The 18,862-nt window shown below is 39.1% G+C and overlaps 1 protein-coding gene across 2 annotated transcripts in view; it reads left to right on the plus strand.

Moving 5' to 3' along the window:
* ARL14EPL (ARF like GTPase 14 effector protein like) overlaps nucleotides 1–16,718 on the plus strand; it is a 32,447-nt gene extending 15,729 nt beyond the window's left edge. For both annotated transcript variants that reach the window (XM_073221572.1, XM_073221573.1), the window contains 3 exons: nucleotides 7,297–7,394; nucleotides 9,184–9,323; nucleotides 15,857–16,718. In XM_073221572.1, coding sequence (XP_073077673.1) covers nucleotides 7,297–7,394; nucleotides 9,184–9,323; nucleotides 15,857–16,079 — 461 coding nt within the window. In that variant the 3' untranslated portion in view covers nucleotides 16,080–16,718. The remainder of the gene's footprint in view (nucleotides 1–7,296; nucleotides 7,395–9,183; nucleotides 9,324–15,856) is intronic.
* The last annotated feature ends 2,144 nt before the right edge of the window (nucleotides 16,719–18,862 follow it).

Below are 18,862 nucleotides of genomic sequence, written 5' to 3' on the forward strand. Positions count from 1 at the left end.
TACCGGCTTTAAGGAGTATCACCTCACGCTGCAAGATGGAATTGGCAATCCTTAAATGGCAAGATGGCAATTTTTATATGCAAATTTACTGATTATATGCAAGATTACTATGTAATCTCAAAAACCAGCAGTCACTTAATGGACAGAAAATTCAGGTCGAGTATACTTAATTCTGGCACCACATTAAAGTTCTACATCATTACCAGATGGCCTGCAAGCTCTTACAACTAAAGATTTTGTTTTGTTTCCCTTGTTCTTTGCAGCAAAAGTAATTAGGAATGAAATGGTGGTTTTTACCCTATAATCACAAATGAACAGGGTGGGTATTAATCTTCCAGTGAAGTGGTTTTAATAACTCACAGCACAATGTCTGATCCTACTGGCAGAGGACAATGGTTATAGGATTGTAATTTAGAAATTAATATATATTTCAGACACAGTTTATAAACATGGTTTAGTTTTCTCTTGGGACAACACAGTTTTTTCCTAAATGTTTTTTAGCTTCAATATAGATTGGATGGATAGGTGATAGACAGATAGCTAGCTAGATATAGGTATAAATACAGATACACAAAACTTCCTGTGTAATCTCAAAAATATAGCAGTTGCTTAATGGGTATAAAGTTCAGTTTAAATATACGTAATTCTGGTGCCATCTTAAGGTTTCACATCAGTGTCAGAAGGGTTGCAAGCTCTTATAACTGAAGATTTTATTTCCTTTCCTTTTTGTTTGCAGGAGCACTGTATATACACGTTTATGTCTCTGTGCGTGTATTTGTGTATGTGTAGTATTTGTGCTATTTACACTGAAGTATAAAAATAGTCAGGATGGGCAATTCAGAGTTAATACTAGTTGAACATTTGAGGTGAACATCTGAGATGGAGTAGAGGAGTCGAAACTTTAGCTCTGGATTCATTGCCTATTGCAAAGGGAAGGTGAGTGAGAAGATGAATCATCATTCCTTGATTTCATACGATTTTAGAGTAGACTCATGGTGGGACAGAGTTCACGATCCGATCATCTGTCGCCCCTGCCTCTGTTTTTCCACCTCTCCTCCTTCCGGCCATCATTATAAAAGCGTTAGGTTGTCGAGCACCTTAGAGGCTTTGTGACTTTTTCCCAGGAGGTTTCTGTGGTTTCTCAGAAAACAAAGGAAACAAGGCAGTACAGTTTCTCTTTTCCCAGCGTTCCTTCCTTCCTTTTCATCCAACTGAAAGGTATGTGTACTTTCTCTTAACCGCCCCCACGACAAGGCCACTCTCCTTAAGACGTGGGCGGAAGGGCACCCTTGGAAAGGTCCTCCCCTTCCAATGCTGCGCTTACACTCGGCTCCTCCTGAGGCTGGGCAGAGAGCGGCGGCAACGGCAAGCCACCAGGTGTGCATTCCGGACATATACCGCTGTGCTAATGAGTGGTGGTTAAGAGTGGAAGAAAACTGGGATTCTTTTGTTGTAGTGCAGACTGAAATAAAAGTGAAAGCTGAAATGAGCATAAAAGGGCCTTAGGGTTCTGGACAGAAGAACCTCTACACTTAAAATTTAGGATAAGTGGTTTTGAGCTGTAATTATCAGATAATGCTGAAAATTGCCCAGTCTTTTGGTCTCATACAAGAATTTTCTCCCTTCTCTTCTTTTCACTGATAGCGCAGAGTAATCAGATTTTGGTTTTTTGTTTTTGCAATCCTTCAAATTGCAAGGGAGAATGAAAATATATAATTCAAGAGATCCAGATTATACACAGGGTGTGAGCAGAGAGGCCCTCTCGGGTGCTGACTGGTAACTGATCCAGTCGGTCCCTTTAGTGGGCTTGGTTTGAGAGCGATGCCAGATTGCAGCATTAGTAATAACAGCTATGGGGCCACATTGAGTTCTGCAGCTTATCAAATTCTCTGCTGAGCGCACTTGCAAATTATTTTAAATAAACGATCATTGTTTTCACATTATTTTATACTGAGCCACCAAAGTGTGTGTGTGTAGGAAAAGAGGGCAATAAAAGTATCCCCAGGATGCATGTTTATATATTGTAAATAACTTTGTTTCTAAAGCATTAACATTGTTTATCTAAAACACTCCCAAAGGCTTGGATCAAAATAACTGAATTCTTATGGACAAATGGCAATGGAGAAGTTGCTAGAGGTTATTGAGCAGTTCTGTAGCTTTGAAAACAGCTGAATCAGCTGGGAGGAAGCAGCAAGGGAATGACTTAATTGATCACCAGCCCCTTCGTTACCCTTTACCAAATGTGTCCCCGGTGGGATTTGACTCACCTGCCAATTATTTCAGTCACCTATCATTTTTAGCAAGTATAGGAACTAGAGACAGAAGGAGATTAAAATAGCTTGACTCTCTACTATGATTGCTTTTAATAAAAACCTTTTGACTAGGTCACTGATACATTTCCCATTTGCATGTCCTCTGTGGCTGTCTGTGTCTTTCACTTCTAAATATTTTCCGAGGGGTGTGTTGCAGATAGTGGTTCTGCAGAAATGGCTTTATCTGCTACTGAATAAAAATAGAGGCTAACTTTGGGATTAGAGTTTACATTTAACACTTTTTGTTGCTTGGATGATTTATTAGAGAAAAGCAGGAAAAGTACTTATTCTGCCTTATGCAAATTACAATGAGCCCTAAAAAATTCAACTGTACTTTGGGACGCTGGGGGCATCCTAAGTATAAGTGTAAGTGATCAAAGTATGAGTCATTTTGCCTGGTTTCCCCTTGAAGTCCTGTGCTCCAGAGTGAGCAGGAAGATGGGCCTCTGGACTGGAGGGTTTTTGAGGCCTCCACAGAGGGAACACCTTGCCGTCGGGGTGTGAGTCAGAGGTTTACAGGTGAACAGTTTATCCGTGATGGTCCCTGTGTATAAGCCAACCACTTTGTGTATTTCTCAACCAAAAAAAACAGCATCTTATTCTGATGCTGGAGAAATGCCTGGCTGTATAGAACTATCCCTATGCAACATTTTCTGAAGGGGTTTTCAAGTATAATTTTGTCTCTATAGGACTTTCTTCTTTTATGGACTTTGGAATCCCACCTTGAGGGCAGCTGTGGATCATGGGCCTTTGACAGGACCATTTCCCCAGCAAGCTGAAGGAGGCGAAATTGAGATGATCTAAAGTACATCCTCCTTACTCCTTCTCCAGGCTTCTCTGTGAAAAGACTCTGTGCACCTGGCATGGATTCTGTCCCCTCCCTTAGCTATATTCTGGATAGAGGTGGTAGTCATCATTAAAACAAACCTTAAAGCTAACATCTTGGCAAGAGCTTAGTTTTGGAGGGCAGACAAACCTGGGTTTCAAACTCATATAAATGATCTTTCTGGGCCTTGCTTCCTCATCTGTCAGATAAGAGATTATAATATTAAATGGAGCTAAATGCAGTATTATACTATGTATATGGACATATATATGGTCCATTAAATGTAGTAATATAGGTAGACTTAAGTGGAGTAATATAGGTAGAATGTTTTCCAAAGAACTTGGCACATAGTAGGTGCCTAATAATTGGCATGCATTAGCATAATATTCCTGAGATTTATACTAACTGTGTCCTAGTTCTAGGCTTGCTGGGGGTAAAGGAAGGTATAAGTCTGCTTCCAGAGCTAAAGACCTAATAGAAATAGAAACTTGGCATATGAAATTTGAACTAACTACACGAGGGTGAGAGTTACAGTCAACACATACTCCTACGCAATGCAGGGTCCCTGGTCATGTTCAATTAAGGAGCTTGTGTGAGAATGTAAATCAATGAATTGCCTCCAGGAAGATGGTCTTGATATAAGAAAAATGTCAGCTAAACTACCCAGTGTACTTAGTGAATCAGTTGATTTTCATTCTGGCCCAAGGCTGGTACTAAGCAGTTGCTCCATCCAAGTGCTGCATTTTGAGGAGACCTGCTCTTTGAGACTGTGTTATGTCTGCCACTTGGGGAGCCTCTTCTCTTTGTGTTTGCCCATATTTTAGATCTTTCATAGGTAATCTGAGCTAATGTTAGGACAAAATAGAGAGTTTGTTGTTAATGGATACCCATTGTGCTCCATTAAATGCAAAGCCCTGGATATACCACATTGCTTCTAGCCCTTGAAGGTGAGCATCTATTTAGCCAGGTACTGTTGTTTCTCATCAGTATGATCAGCGGAGTGGATGGCCGTGGGCTCTCCCTGCTTCTTTGCAAGGGTTCTTAATATTATTTTTTTGTGGACTCCTCTGGCCAACTATTCTATCTATAGACCATTTCTCAGAATGATGTTTTTAATAGTATAAAATAAAATCTGTAAGTTTACAAAAGAAGCCAATTATACTGAAATATACTTATCAAAATGTGAAAAACAGTTTGTGATGGTAATATATATTTGTTTCGTTATCAACATATTAAATAACAAGATCTAGCAGTGGGTCTAAGGATTTCCATTGTTCTGAAGAAGTGATGAACACCTGTGACATTTTGGCATATCTGCAGCAACTCTAATAGGTTATGAAAACACCTGTTTCATAGGCAACAAAGTCACAAGTACTGCTAACAATTATTGTTCATTGGTTGCATTATAATAGAAGGAAAATCCAGAATTTCAGTTAGAGTTTAATGGAAATAAGTATGTGTTCTTTACTCATCCAAGTCAAGGGCTGCCAGAATTCATCCTCCAGTTAAAAGCCCCTGCCTTAACATCAAGCAGGGAACAAGGGGAGTTCTAAACCTTCTTACTACTTTTCCTGGGACAGATATTTTGGGCTCATAATAAAAACCAATTAAATATCAGTCCCTGGTGAAACTCAATTATCATTTCCTTTTTCTTTATTTGGAATACAGAGGAGCAAGTTTTTCCCCTTTTTTATTTCACAAAGACTTAAAAAAGGCATCTGGGGCAGGGGATTGGCATAAGATATTCATTTCTCCTAATTCAGTTACGTGGATGCCTCTTCAGGAAAAGTTCTTGATTGCAAAGATGATCATAAGGTCCTATCTATTCCCAGGAGGATGAAAAATTGTTACACAAAAAGCTAGAGGGATTAGGGCCCCTTTTGGGGGAATTGGGCTGAGGAAGCTTCAAACACAGTCCAAGAGAGAACGGGATCTTTGAGGACTAGAGTCATCAGGGGAAGCTTCTGGAAGCCTTCTTGGAGCTGAGGGATAGATCAGAGTCCAAAAGACTGACTCTGGGAGGTGTGTTAATGGGAGTGGTACAGTCAGGTAGGTTTAGCCCAAATGAAGGTACGTGCGGGGTGAGCCTATACAGGTAGGCGGGCAATGATTGGGGTAGACCTTGCCTGAATTGCTGAGGAGGGGGGACGTCACTGACAGAGGGGAGTCAGTGATGTCATTTAACAGGAATCAGAGAAATTTCTGATTTAGGAATATTAACACAACCACAATGTTTCCCACTTGAACTGAAGGTGGGCAAAAATATGGACAATTGTTTTAGGATCAGATGGCAAGACTGGATAGAGAAATTTATACCTACATTTCACATAATTGCCTAAGGAGAGTATTCACCCAGAGAGCTTATTAATTATACAGATTACAGATAGTCCTCTGCAAATTATAGCCTCAGTAGGTCTGGGATCTGATGGGGAATTTATTGTTTTTAAAACAGTCCATGTGATTTTATCTTCAGACAAGAGGGAAACTACTCCACAGGAATGTTTGATGTGAGGGTGTCAAAGCAAAAATTGCACAGGGTACAGTTAAACAGGCAAAGAAGACTTTATTCAAGGCTCTGATAATAGGGGAGAGAGGCCAGGACTCAGTCTGAACTCAATGCCATGAAACAAAAGGAGGAAGGAAAATACTAGAGGATTTCAGGGGGTTTGATCCATGGGATGCATTGAGCACAGTGAGTTATTATCCAGTTTGCAAATGTTTTTCTCTGTGATGAAGTCACCTGTATTTGCTAATTGGAACCCAATTAACCAGTTAGCTAATTCTACCTTCCCAGGAGATTGGCAAGCAAGGGCACCATCTCTCTGACTGATTACATTTCAAAGGGATAACTCGTGATCCTTGAAAAAGACATTCCTGGGTGGTAAAACCAGCAAGAGGCTGGGAGATTTACATCTCAGCAGGGCAGAGAAAGACTTTAGGATGACAAGTCTACTGAAGTAGATGCTCTAAAGAAAAAGGAGATCAGAGCAAAGAGTCAGGAAGGAGCCTGTCTAGAGTTAAGTCAAGCTGACAGGAAATGTAAGGCCATCTTGGTCATGGTAAGGTACTCTTAATTCTGGTACTACCACGACTAACTTTGGGGTGGATTCTACCTGATTGAGAATGGAAAGGAAGAATTGGTGCTAGGAATATTGGCAAAGAAAAACCGACATTGCTTCCTAACTAATGTCAGGAATTGGAGAGGGGGCTACGGAAGAGTGAGCAGTCCATGTCTAGTGACCCTAGGCATGGATGAAGGCAGATGCACTCATGGAAATGGGATGTGCAGTTGGTTGGCAGAGGGGCGGTGCCAAGTGCCTCCGGCCAACTTGGTCAAGCATAGCTCTTAGATTCCTTTGGTAGGAACATTCCCAGGGCAGCACCAACAGTGAGTGGGAGGGAAGGGGAATGGCAGGGCTCTGGAAACCTCCTCTGGAGCGTGGTCCTTCCTGACAGAATGCTGCCTGGCAGCCTGGACTGTGCATTCACCTCCAGCATCCTGCATGAGCGTCGCCCAAGTCACACACACCTCAGGGCACCCTGTAGATGTAATGGAGCATTTTGAAGTAAATCTCAGGTATTTTAGCAGCTGTGTTTTGTGGTAAACTGACGACTCCCACTTAGCTAGAGTTCTAGTATGAATTTGTTGGGAAACATGAGTAAGGAGGTCAGGACCTTGAGAGGCAGCCTGGGGAATGATCTCTGAAGATGTAACAACTGAAACCGTGGGCATGGATAAGATTGTCACAGAGTCACTGGGGATGTATGACAGCAATGTGTCTTAATATTTCCCTAGAGAGGAAATGTAAAGGGGGAAGAACAGAGGCCTAAGGATTCATGGTCATCTTAAACGGGCGTGGATGGTGCCCGTGTCCCTGCTCCAGCAAGGTCTACGGTGCCATGCCAAGAACTGTAGATGAGACCATTGATTTGCTCATCTGCAGAGAAGCTCAGTAAAGCAGCCTTGGCCAGTCCAATGCAGGAAGGAGGAGGGTGTGGTAAAAAAGAAGCCAGGGGCTCAGATGGCTTTTTCAGGGAGCCTGGCTTTGAAAGAAAGTCAGATGTAGGGAGAGAGCAGAAAAGTCACAGGACTGAGTTACTGGGACTGTATGATATTGATGTGTTTGCTTTGTTCCAATCACTTTTTTTATTTATCAGAAATGAATGAACAACCAGCAAAAAACAATTCTGCTCAAGAGGGACACACAGATCAAAGTTCTCCTGAGAAGAACCATCAAATCACACAGAGGCAACTGGTATGGCATATGGATGTTATGCCTGCATGGTATTTGGAAAGGTCTCAACGTGGGCATCTCTGAGATGACCCTGGACTTGGGAGGGAAGGTGGGCCCAGTCAGGACTGCACAGACAGGACCTCTACTCCTGTGCTGATGGGCATTTCCCTCTTCTTCACTGGAGCCCATGGGGCTGGCTTCCCCTCACATATCTCTTCTCTGCCTCTTTGTCCATTGATTTATAGCCCAGTGTTCTGTGCAATAAAACCCTGCCCTTTAAGTAGGATATGTGTGGAAAATGTAGTTAAACACGACAAACCCTTATTTAACAAACCTTTGTTTTTTTCCTATTATGGGCTAGTCATGGTTCTAAAACTTCGTATGTATTCCACTTGTATATAGTCCTTATAACAAGACACTAGGGTTTACCCCATTTTGCAAAAGGAGAAACTGAGACTTAGAGATGTAGGAGCTTGCTGAAGGCCCACCACAAACAAGAGGCAAGGTTTGAACACAGGTAGGCTTACCCTGCTTTCTTTGTTCTGAAACTCTTGCTCTGCTACCAAGAATAATAACAGATGTATACTGAAATGTATAGTGGTTCCCAACACCTTTATATTATATCACACTTATAATAATGTCTAGATTAAAATTTTGATTTATTCTAAATATTAATATATTTTTAAAATAATACAAACAACTTTTAAGTGAGAATTACATTTTACTTGTAAGTAATTAAATACATTTTAAGCAGTAAAAAAAAAAATAACAGATGTATACTTCACAGCTACACCTAAAGACAGGATTGTTTTATAAGGTTAAGTTTGTAAAACAAACCCATACACACACAAAGTGAAAATGTAAAGAATCATATATGAATTATTTTAAATGGACAAGACTATTATTAAACTAAATGAACTGCAGATAAGCCTGAGATTCCATTACTAAAGTGCTACATTGAAATTCATACTTTGCAACTTTTGCTTGAGTTTCCAGGTACGGTATTTCATCCATTTGTCAGCCTATATATTTTGGGGTCAGATTCTCTTCGAAAATCCTTCAAAAGAGCATTCATATCTCTTGTGACAGATGTACTGCAGGCTCCAAATAAGTCATCAGGATTGATTGAAGCATCTTTTGCTGTTTTTCTTCCTAATTAGGCTCCATTTCATTTTGCAGTATAAATATTCTGAGATGAACTCTTTTGAAATATTTTTCACTGACTCTCTAGGAAATCATTTCAGCAAGATTTTCTTCTTCGGATCTGGCTTTGACTGGGCGTGGGCTCTTCAGGTGCCTCCACTGTGCACCGCAGCCCTGATGGAGTCCACCTTCCCGGGACTGGGAATAGTTCTGAACCACAGCTCAGGGCACTGAAGGGCGATGCTGTGTGTGCTGTGGTTTGAGACGCTTTACCTGGGCCTCTTCAGCCAACAGCTGCAGAAGGGTCTTTACACCCTGTGCTTAACCACCATCAAATGCCAGTTATGACTTTCATCCCCATCACATTTGAGAAGCCAACTGGCATTTTGCGGGTATAAAAGGAATTCTCTTCCTGCTTGATTGTTTTTCATATTTTTATTACAGGAGTTTTGTACAATGGATTTCTTTCTTCAGAAAGAATGACCAAATTTGAGGAAATTTATATCATCTTTTGAAACTTAATCAGATTAAACAGTTTATTTCTCTCAGTAGAGCATCTATACTTTTATGGCATTATGATAAAAGTTACAGAAAGTTCATTTTGATACCATGTGAAATGGATAAAACTATCCAGTTTTACCACTAATACATTTTATTTGTTTCATAGCAACAGATAGAGCGGCAGTTAAAGTACTTGGCCTTTCAAAACCCTGGACCACAGGTGGCAGACTTTAATCCTGAAATAAGGCAGCAGAGAAAGAGAGCTCGGAGGTCAATGATGAATGAGTGTTTTTCTGTAAAATACAAGTAAGACCATGATTTATTACATCTGATTGATAGGATTTTCAGTTGTATGAGTTCTCCTTGATGGAGCAAGGCAATTAAAGGTTGCCTCTTCATTTTGATTATAAATATATTTTCGAAAGTATAAAATCATTTGTCTGGAAGTTAGCAGCTTCAAGAAATAGGCTATAATCCCAAACTAGGTATCAGTGTTTTAAACAAAAGGCTTCAGAAGCCCTTGGACTACAGTAATAGCTTTAGTAGTAGAGATGATTATAAGAAGGATGGAGGCAGAAATACTATAACCAAGGGAATAGATTCAGGTATCAAATGGGCACAGGAGTATCATAAGAATAATGATTTCTAGCACATCAGAAGTATAAACTAAGAAAACCATAAAGTTCAACTATATTAAAACTAAGAATCATGTGAGACAAATCACAGGGAGAATTGAGTTCTAATTTAAAAGATCAGTATCCAAAGCATATACAAGTCAGTGAACAAAACATAAATATCCTAACTGAAAAACAAGCCAAACAATGAATAAGCATCTCATAGAAGAAAAAGCTAATGGACATTCAGGATCCTGCATCTCATCAGTAAGGTGTGGGAAGTCCTCCACCCTCCGGAGGGGCGGAGAGTTCAGTCTGGTGATATCAATGGTGATGAAGCTATGGGACATGAATTGAGCGTAAAATGGCATCACTATTTAAAAACAGCTCAGCATTGTCTATGTACCTTATGAACTATCCTCTTCACTCCTGGGAACATATCCTGGGAAAACTCTTATACATGTACAGCAGGAGACATGTTCAAGAAATTTCATAGCATTGCTGCAATAGTAAGAAAAATAAAGTAGTAATAATCTAAATGCCCATGCATAATGGAAAAGATATGTAACCTATACAGTACAATACATATAGAAGTGAAAATATTTGAATACAGCTAGATGTACCATTGTGGATGGATCTTAAATCATGATGTGGGATAAAAAAGCAAATTAAAGAAAGGAAAATGCAATATGCATGAAGCTACATATACACAGGTGGCTAAAAGGTGACAAGGAGATGATTGTTATTACATCAAGGTGTGCTTCCTCTTGGAGGGCAGGGTAGAGGGATGCGATGGGTGGGGCATGAAGGGGGCCACAAAGGTGTAATAGCCTTTTATCAAACCAGGCAGTAGACACACTCTTCTTTATGCACATGTTTTGTATGTATGATGGCTTAGAATTTTACAAAAGATAGCATCAGGTGGGCAGGAAACCATAAAAATCTGTTTCGATGTCTGAGTTAAAGCGAGCATTTTGGTTAAGACAAAGGGAGAAGGTCAGAATCTGATCTGTGCTCTGTTGACTTCATGACCAACCGTTTTCAATCTCTTTGTCAGCAGACACCTGAACTTCCTGGTGGGCATGGGAGAGGGTGTGGAGGTCTGATTCCAGAGATGAAATGCTTCAAATGTAAATCCTCACTGGAAGGCATTCCCGCAGATGTGAGATCAGGCAGCAGGTGGACACAATGATCCTCAACCTTCCCTGCTTTGTTAGGAGAGGGAAGAGGCTTGGACAGCATTGCTTAACTGAACGGGAAGAGAGCAGGTGTTATGCCCACTTGGAGAGACAGAGCACAGAAGTTGATAATTTTACCCCACTAGCGCAGGGCCAGCCTTTTTAGACTTCACTTGTTAACGAAGGATGTGGACAGGACACTTTCATCATGCTGAGGCTCTCAAGCAGCTTGATTTTGAAGGGTTTATTTTCAGATGGTTTGGTTTTGAGAAGGTGGCAGAAATCCTGTGAAAGTCTTTGCCTCCTGGAGGTGTTGTAGAGGCTGGCAGAGAAAGTGAGTGAACCCTATGTGAGGTGTAGACCCTGGCACTGTGTGGTACAGAATTTATTCCCTACTCTCAGAGTTTATAGTGGATCCTACCAGCTGGTCACCTGCTTTCTCCCTCCACCGTAGTTAAAAAACAGAATCAGGAAGTGAAGCAATGGTAGCTGCAAACTTTTTAACAAAGGAGTTTTGTTTGTTGAATGATGATGGTAAAGGACAGTTCCAATGCTTATCTTAAGTCATTAAAACGGTCACTGTATTTACTATAGTGCTTTTTCTTAGAAAAGAACAAGAGTATAATTTTTTAGGGAAAATTCCATCAAGAATAGCTGTATTTTTTTTATTAAGGTAGTACTGATATACAATCTTATGAAGGTGTCACATGAACAACACTGTTGTTTCAACATTCACCCATATTATCAAGTCCCCCCTCCCCACACCCCATTGCAGTCTCACTCCATCAGCTTAGTAAGATGCTCTAGAGTCATTAACTATCTTTTCCATGCTATACTGCCTTCCCTGTGACCTACCTATATTATGTGTGCCAATCATAATGCTCCTTAATCCCCTTCTCCCTCCCTCCCTCTCCACCCACTTCCCTTTGTTAACTGCTAGTCCCCTCTTGGAGCCTGTGAGTCGGCTGATGTTTTGTACTTTCAGTTTGGCTTTGCTGTTATACTCCAGAAATGAGTGAAATCATTTGGTACTTGTCTTTCTCCTGAAAGTACTAGCTTATTTCACTGAGCATAATACCCTCTAGCTCCATCCATGTTGTTGCAAATGGTAGGATTTGTTTTCTTCTTATGGCTGAATAATACTCCATTGTGTATATGTACCACTTCTTCTGTATCCATTCATCTACTGATGGACACTTAGGTTGCTTCCATTTCTTGGCTACTGTAAATAGTGCAGCAATAAACTTAGGGGTGCATATGTCTTTTTCAAACTGGGCTCCTGCATTCTTAGGGTAAATTCCAGGGAGTGAAATTCCTAGGTCAAATGGTATTTCTATTTTTAGTTTTTTGAGGAACCTTCATACTGCTTTCCACAATAGTTGAACTAATTTACATTCCCACCAGCAGTGTAGGAGGGTTCCCTTTCTCCACATCTTCACCAACATTTGTTGTTTGTCTTTTAGATGTTGGCCATCCTAACTGGTGTGAAGTGATATCTCATTGTGGTTTTAATTTTCATTTCTCTGATGATTAGTGATGTGGAGCATCTTTTCATGTGCCTGTTGGCCATCTGAATTTCTTCTTTGAAGAAGTGTCTGTTCAGATCCTCTGCCCATTTTTTAATAGGATTATTTGCTTTTTGTTTGTTGAGGTGCAGGAGCTCTTTGTATATTTTGGATGTCAACCCCTTATCAGATATGTCATTTATGAATATGTTCTCACATACAGAATATGTCTGTAACATGCCTTTTTGTTCTACTGGTGGTGTTCTTTGCTGTACAGAAGCTTTTTAATTTGATATAGTCCCACGTGTTCATCTTTGCTTTTGTTTTCCTTGCCTGGGGAGATATATTCATGAAGAAGTTGCTCATGTTTATATTCAAGAGAGTTTTACCTATGTTTTGTTCTAAGAGTTTTATAGTTTCATGACTTACATTCAGGTCTTTGATCCATTTCGAGTTTACTTTTGTGTATGGAGTTAGACAGTAATCCAGTTTCATTCTCTTGCATGTAGCTGTCCAGTTTTGTCAACACCAGCTGTTGAAGAGGCTGTCATTTCCCCATTGTGTATCCTTGGCTCCTTTATCATAAATTAATTGACCATAAATGCTTGGATTAATATCTGGACTCTCTATTCTGTTCCACTGGTCTATGGGTCTGTTCTGTGCCAGTACCAAATTTTCTTGATTACTGTGGCTTTGTAGTAGAGCTTGAAGTTGGGGAGTGAGATCCTACCTGTTTTATTCTTCCTTCTCAGGATTGCTTTGGCTATTCGGGGTCTTTTATGGTTCCATATGCATTTTAGGACCATTTGTTCTAGTTTGTTGAATATTACTGTCAGTATTTTGATAGGGATTGCATTGAATCTGTAGATTGCTTTGGGCAGGATGGCCATTTTGACAATAGTAATTCTTCCTACCCATGAGCATGGGATAAATTTCCATTTATTAATGTCCTCTTTAATTTCTCTTAAGAGTGTCTTGTAGTTTTCAGAGTATAGGTCTTTCATTTCCTTGGTTAGGTTTATTCCTAGGTATTTTATTCTTTTTGATGCAATTGTGAATGTAATTGTTTTCCTGATTTCTCTTTCTGCTAGTTCTTCATTAGTGTATACGAATGCAACAGGTTTCTGTGTATTTATTTTGTATCTGCAACTTTGCTGAATTCAGATATTAGATCTAGTAGTTTTGGAGTGGATTCTTTAGGGTTTTTTATGTACAATATCATGTTATCTGCGAACAGTGATGGTTTGGCTTCTTCCGTACCAATCTGGATGCCTTTTATTTCTTTGTGTTGTCTGATTGCCGTGGCTGGGATCTCCAGTACTATGTTGAATGAAAGTGGGGAGAGTTGGCATCCTTGTCTTGTTCCTGATCTTAGGGGAAAAGCTCTCAGCTTCTTGCTGTTAAGTATAATGTTGCCTGTGGGTTTGTCATATATGGCCTTTATTATGTTGAGGTACTTGCCCTCTATACCCATTTTGTTGAGAGTTTTTATCATGAATGGATGTTGAATTTTGTCAAGTGCTTTTTCAGCATCTATGGAGATGATCATGTCATTTTTTTCCTCCTTTGTGTTGATGTGGTGGATGATGTTGATGGACTTTCGAATGTTGTACCATCCTTGCATCCCTGGGATGAATCCCACTTGATCATGGTATATGATCCTTTTGATATACTTTTGAATTCGGTTTGCTAATATTGTATTCAGTATTTTTGCATCTACATTCATCAGGGATATTGGTGTGTAATTTTCTTTTTTGGTGGGGTCTTTGCCTGGTTTTGGTATTAGGGTGATGTTGGCTCCATAGAATGAGTTTGGAAGTGTTCCCTCCTCTTCTATTTTTTGTTAAACTTTAAGGAGAATGGGTGTTATGTCTTCTCTATATGTCTGATAAAATTCAGTGGTGAATCCTTCTGGTCCAGGGGTTTTGTTCTTGGGTAGTTTTTTGATTACTGATTCAATTGTATTGCTGGTAATTGGTCTGTTCATATTCTCTGCTTCTTCCTGGGTCAGTCTTGGAAGGTTGTATTTTTCTAGAAAGTTGTCCATTTCTTCTAGGTTATCCAGTTTGTTAGTATATAGTTTTTCATAGTACTCTCTAATAATTCTTTGTATATCTGTGATGTCTGTAGTGATTTTTCCTTTCCTGTTTCTGATTCTGTTGATGTGTGTAGATTCTCCTTTTTTCTTAATAAGTCTGGCTAGGGATTTATCTATTTTGTTTATTTTCTCAAAGAACCAGTTCTTGGTTTCATTAATTTTTTCTATTATTTTATTCTTCTCAATTTTATTTATTTCCTCTATGATCTTTATTATGTCCCTCCTTCTGCTGACTTTAGGCCTCATTTATTCTTCTTTTTACAGTTTCAATAATTGTGAATTTAAACTGTACATTTGAGATTGTTCTCCCTTCTTTAAATAGGACTGGATTGCTATATACTTTCTTCTTAGAAATGCCTTTGCTGTGTCCCACAGAAGTTGGGGTGTTGTGCTGTTATTTTCATTTGTCTCCATATATTGCTTGATCTCTGTTTGAATTTGGTCATTGATTCATTTAGAAGCATGTTGTTAAGCCTCCATGTATTTGTGTGCCTTTTTGGTTTTTTTTGTTCAATTTATTTCTAGTTTTATATATTTGTTATCTGAGAAGTTGACTGGTACAGTTTCAATTTTTTTGAATTTGCTAGGGTTATTTTTTGGCCTAGTATGTGGTCTATTCTGGAAAATGTTCCATGTGCACTTGAGAAGAATATGTATCCTGCTGCTTTTGAGTGCAATGTTCTATAGATGTCTGTTAGGTACATCTGTTCTAGTGTGTTGTTCAGTGCCTCTGTGTCCTTCTTTTCTGTCTGGTTGATATGTCCTTTGGAGTGAGTGGTGTGTTGAAGTCTCCTAAAATGAATGCATTGCATTCTATTTCCTCCTTTAATTCTGTTAGTATTATTTTCACATATGTAGGTGCTCCTGTGTTGGGTGCATAGATATTTACAATGGTTACATCCTCTTGTTAGACTGACCCCTTTATCATTATGCAATGTCCTTCTTTGTCTCTTGTTATTTTCTTTGTTTTGAAGTCTATTTTGTCTAACACAGTACTGCAACATCTGCTTTTTTCTCCCTATTGTTTGCATGAAATATCTTTTTCTATCCTTTTGCTTTTAGTCTTCTTTATATGTTTTGAATGTTATCCCCTTATCAGATGAGTCATTTATGAACATATTCTCCCATACTGTAGGATGCCTTTTTGTTCTGCTGATGGTGTCCTTTGCTGTACAGAAGCTTTTTAGTTTCATGTAGTCCTATTTGTTCATTTTTGCTTTTGTTGCCCTTGCCCAAGGAGATGTGTTCATGAAAAAGTTGCTCCTGTTTATATTCAAGAGATTTTTGCCAATGTTTTCTTCTATAAGTTTTATGGGTAATCTTTTAGGGTGCTCCTTCCTCAGAGTCAAAGGGGTCATATTTATGAAATTTGCTGTGTAATCATTTATTCTCCATGTTAAAGAACACTGCAGTGTCATGTGAGCGTGGCTGTCTTTCTTCACAGTGTTTTGAAGAAGTATGACGAAAGTGGCAAGCTCATCTTTAACGATGTTGATCTGTGTGACTGTCTGGAGAAAAACTGCCTGGGCTGCTTCTACCCCTGCCCCAAGTGCAACTCCAACAAATGTGGTCCCGAGTGCCGCTGCAGCCGGCAGTGGGTCTACGATGCCATAGTCACCGAGTCCGGAGAGGTCATCAGCACACTGCCTTTTGATGTTCCTGACTAGATGTTACATGGGGGATGATTTGTTTCTTTCTGTCATTTAAGCCAACCTCATTCTCTTGGGCGAATTTTAGGGCTTGGGGAAAACGTTGGAAAAACAGACTTCAGACTAGTGTTCTCTGAAGCCATAGAACCATGTAGAGCAGACAGTCATTCTATAACATTCTTATTTCTTCTTCCCATATTCCTTTACTTGTAACCAAAGAATTTGACAGCAGATGGATACCAGCACCTCACTGACACCTGCATCTCAACTCTGCTCTCAAATTAAAAATCTTTCCTCTTTGCTAGTACCTGAGAAAACGTAGTTTTTTAGAATTCTGAAACTGAGAGCCTTTCTTACATGGAACATAGAATCATAAATTTGTAATATAGTTACCTTACCCTTAGAATCTTACACATCACTAATTCTAAATCGGGAGTTTTAGATTAAAAAAAAAACCCAAACCTTGTGACTTTGAACTGTATACTCATAGTCTTTTTTTTACTGTTAATGTTTTAATATAATTTAACTGGTAATACTTAGAAATATTTTTATTAAAAATTTGCATTTTACTTGTAAAATTGAGAAATGAGGACTTGAATTCCTAAAAGCCAGTGGTTCAGTTTTCTCATTGCAGGATCAGTATTTTAGAATTTTTTTTGGGAGAATAAAAGTTAAATTGTTATATAAAGACATGTTGTTATATGTGTGCTAATTGGATATATTGACATGCCATTGACTAGATACATGATGTGTTTTTTTTTAGCTCTGATACATTCATAGGCACTTCATAGGAACTTAAACATGGCCTTCTTGGAATTTGTTTTTTTAACAGTGTTCTGTTTGCTCTAAATAAGCAGCTCCCACACTTCAGTGCACATCAGAATCACAAGGGAGACTTGTTACATCATAGATTTTGCTGCCCCTGTGCCCAGAGCTCCAGATTTCTGAGGTCGGGGGCAAGGCTCAAGAATTTGCATTCCCCAAGGAATGATGCTGGTGGGGGGCCCACACTTTGAAAACCATTTCTTTAAGTTATGGTTTTAAGTTAAATATGGAGTTGTTTAAATAGAGTCATTTATACATTTTTATAAAAAGATTAATAAGAGCATTTGATTTTAAAGCAAACTTAGTGTTAGTTTTCAGGGTTTATTTTTCCTTCATAACCAGTTTCAAAAACACTTATTTCTGCACGCTGCACATGTGCCATGGAAGGTTCACGATAATTCTGCACTTGTTACTTGACGGTATGTTTTCAGACTAAACAAAACTTGTGGAAGCCATGGTGTGCCTGCAGGATTCCTGTATGTGTAGCAGGAGAACTTACTCTGTTTTCCACAGAATTTGAGTTTTTCAGATTCAACTCACTCTGAGTCTCTACTGTGAGCCAAACATTGTGCTAAGTGCTTCTACTGCCTTACCTGTAACCATGTCAGCCTTATGAGGAAGATGGGAAATCAAATCGCCTGAGCCAGAGCCTTTGAAAGGCTCCAGAGGAACGAAGAACGTGCCAGCCAAACAGAGTGAGGGGCCCTCTTTTGGTTTATATCTTGTTTTGAGAATAATTGTTATTTTGTAGATGGCTACCAAATGAATTTTGTGTTACTTATTATAGAGTCATATGATTTTAAATTTGAAAAGGAATCATACAAGTCGCAGCTAGTGAGTTAGTCAACAAATAATAACCAAGAGGCACCAGGCTAGACACAGGGATAGAACTGTGGGCAAAACTCAGCTGGCTTCTGTCTTCACGAAGTTTACAGACTAAAACCTGCCTTGATGTTGCTGTTTTCACTCTCACAGAGGAGGAAATTTAGACCCGGTAAGAAAAAAATGACTCAGTTAAGGACACACCGAAGAGCTGGCAACCTTGGTATTGTGAGCCTAAGACTACATCAGTGTTCTTTCCATGGCATCAAGTATTTCCCTAATCTGCCTGATTATGAAACTCATTCAGGTGCTTTTAATAAATACACCTTCCTGCTCACCATCCCAAACCTGAGGAATCAGAACCTCTATGGATGAGGTCTGGAAATTCATACTTCTAAACAAGCACCCCAGGTAAGTCTGATCAGGAAAGTTTGAAAAACTGCCTGATCACCGGTTGGTTATTAAAAAAACAATCTCAGGCAAATTAACATTAAGGTATCTCCATCTTTTATCTCCTCTTGTCATTCAGCCTTAACCATTAGACCAGATAATCTGGTTTAAAATTATCTGGTTTTAAAGGTGTGTTGGAAAATTGTGTTGGTAAGTGTTCCAAGTAAAGCAAAAGAATAAAACAAAGTTTAAAAATGTGTAATTACCAAGCAGATACCTCGTACTGCTTTTATGGAAAACTGGTAACATATTTGATGAAGTGCCTCTTTAGCAATCAGTTTATTTCATCTTGATCTAATGCTAATTCCATGCATTTTTTAAAAAGTCTCCTGAACTGAAGGATTCTTGCGAAAATAAATTTATGTGAATTGTCAGAAACTTATTTTGCAAGTGTCTAATTTTATCACAAAGTGAACAATGCTCTTCAGTTATTTGAATTAAATTCAGATGGACAAAGAATCTAGCTGTATTTTCTGGTTACATTAAGGAATGTCTTGTCAGTGTAATAGGGTTTTTCTCTTTCTGCTTGGCTGTTTGTCAATGCTGAGGGTGTGTCTTCATGAATATGTAATGTACAGGGAAATCTATTTCACTGGAGGTTGTTTAAACATAAACTGTTACATCCTGAAGGATTTAAGCAAGTCACCTTGTACCCATATGCAATGGTTTGCAACCAGAATGCCATATCCCATCAGTTTGTGGAA

This window comes from Manis javanica, chromosome 14, assembly GCF_040802235.1.
Source record: "Manis javanica isolate MJ-LG chromosome 14, MJ_LKY, whole genome shotgun sequence".
Classification (NCBI taxonomy): domain Eukaryota; kingdom Metazoa; phylum Chordata; class Mammalia; order Pholidota; family Manidae; genus Manis; species Manis javanica.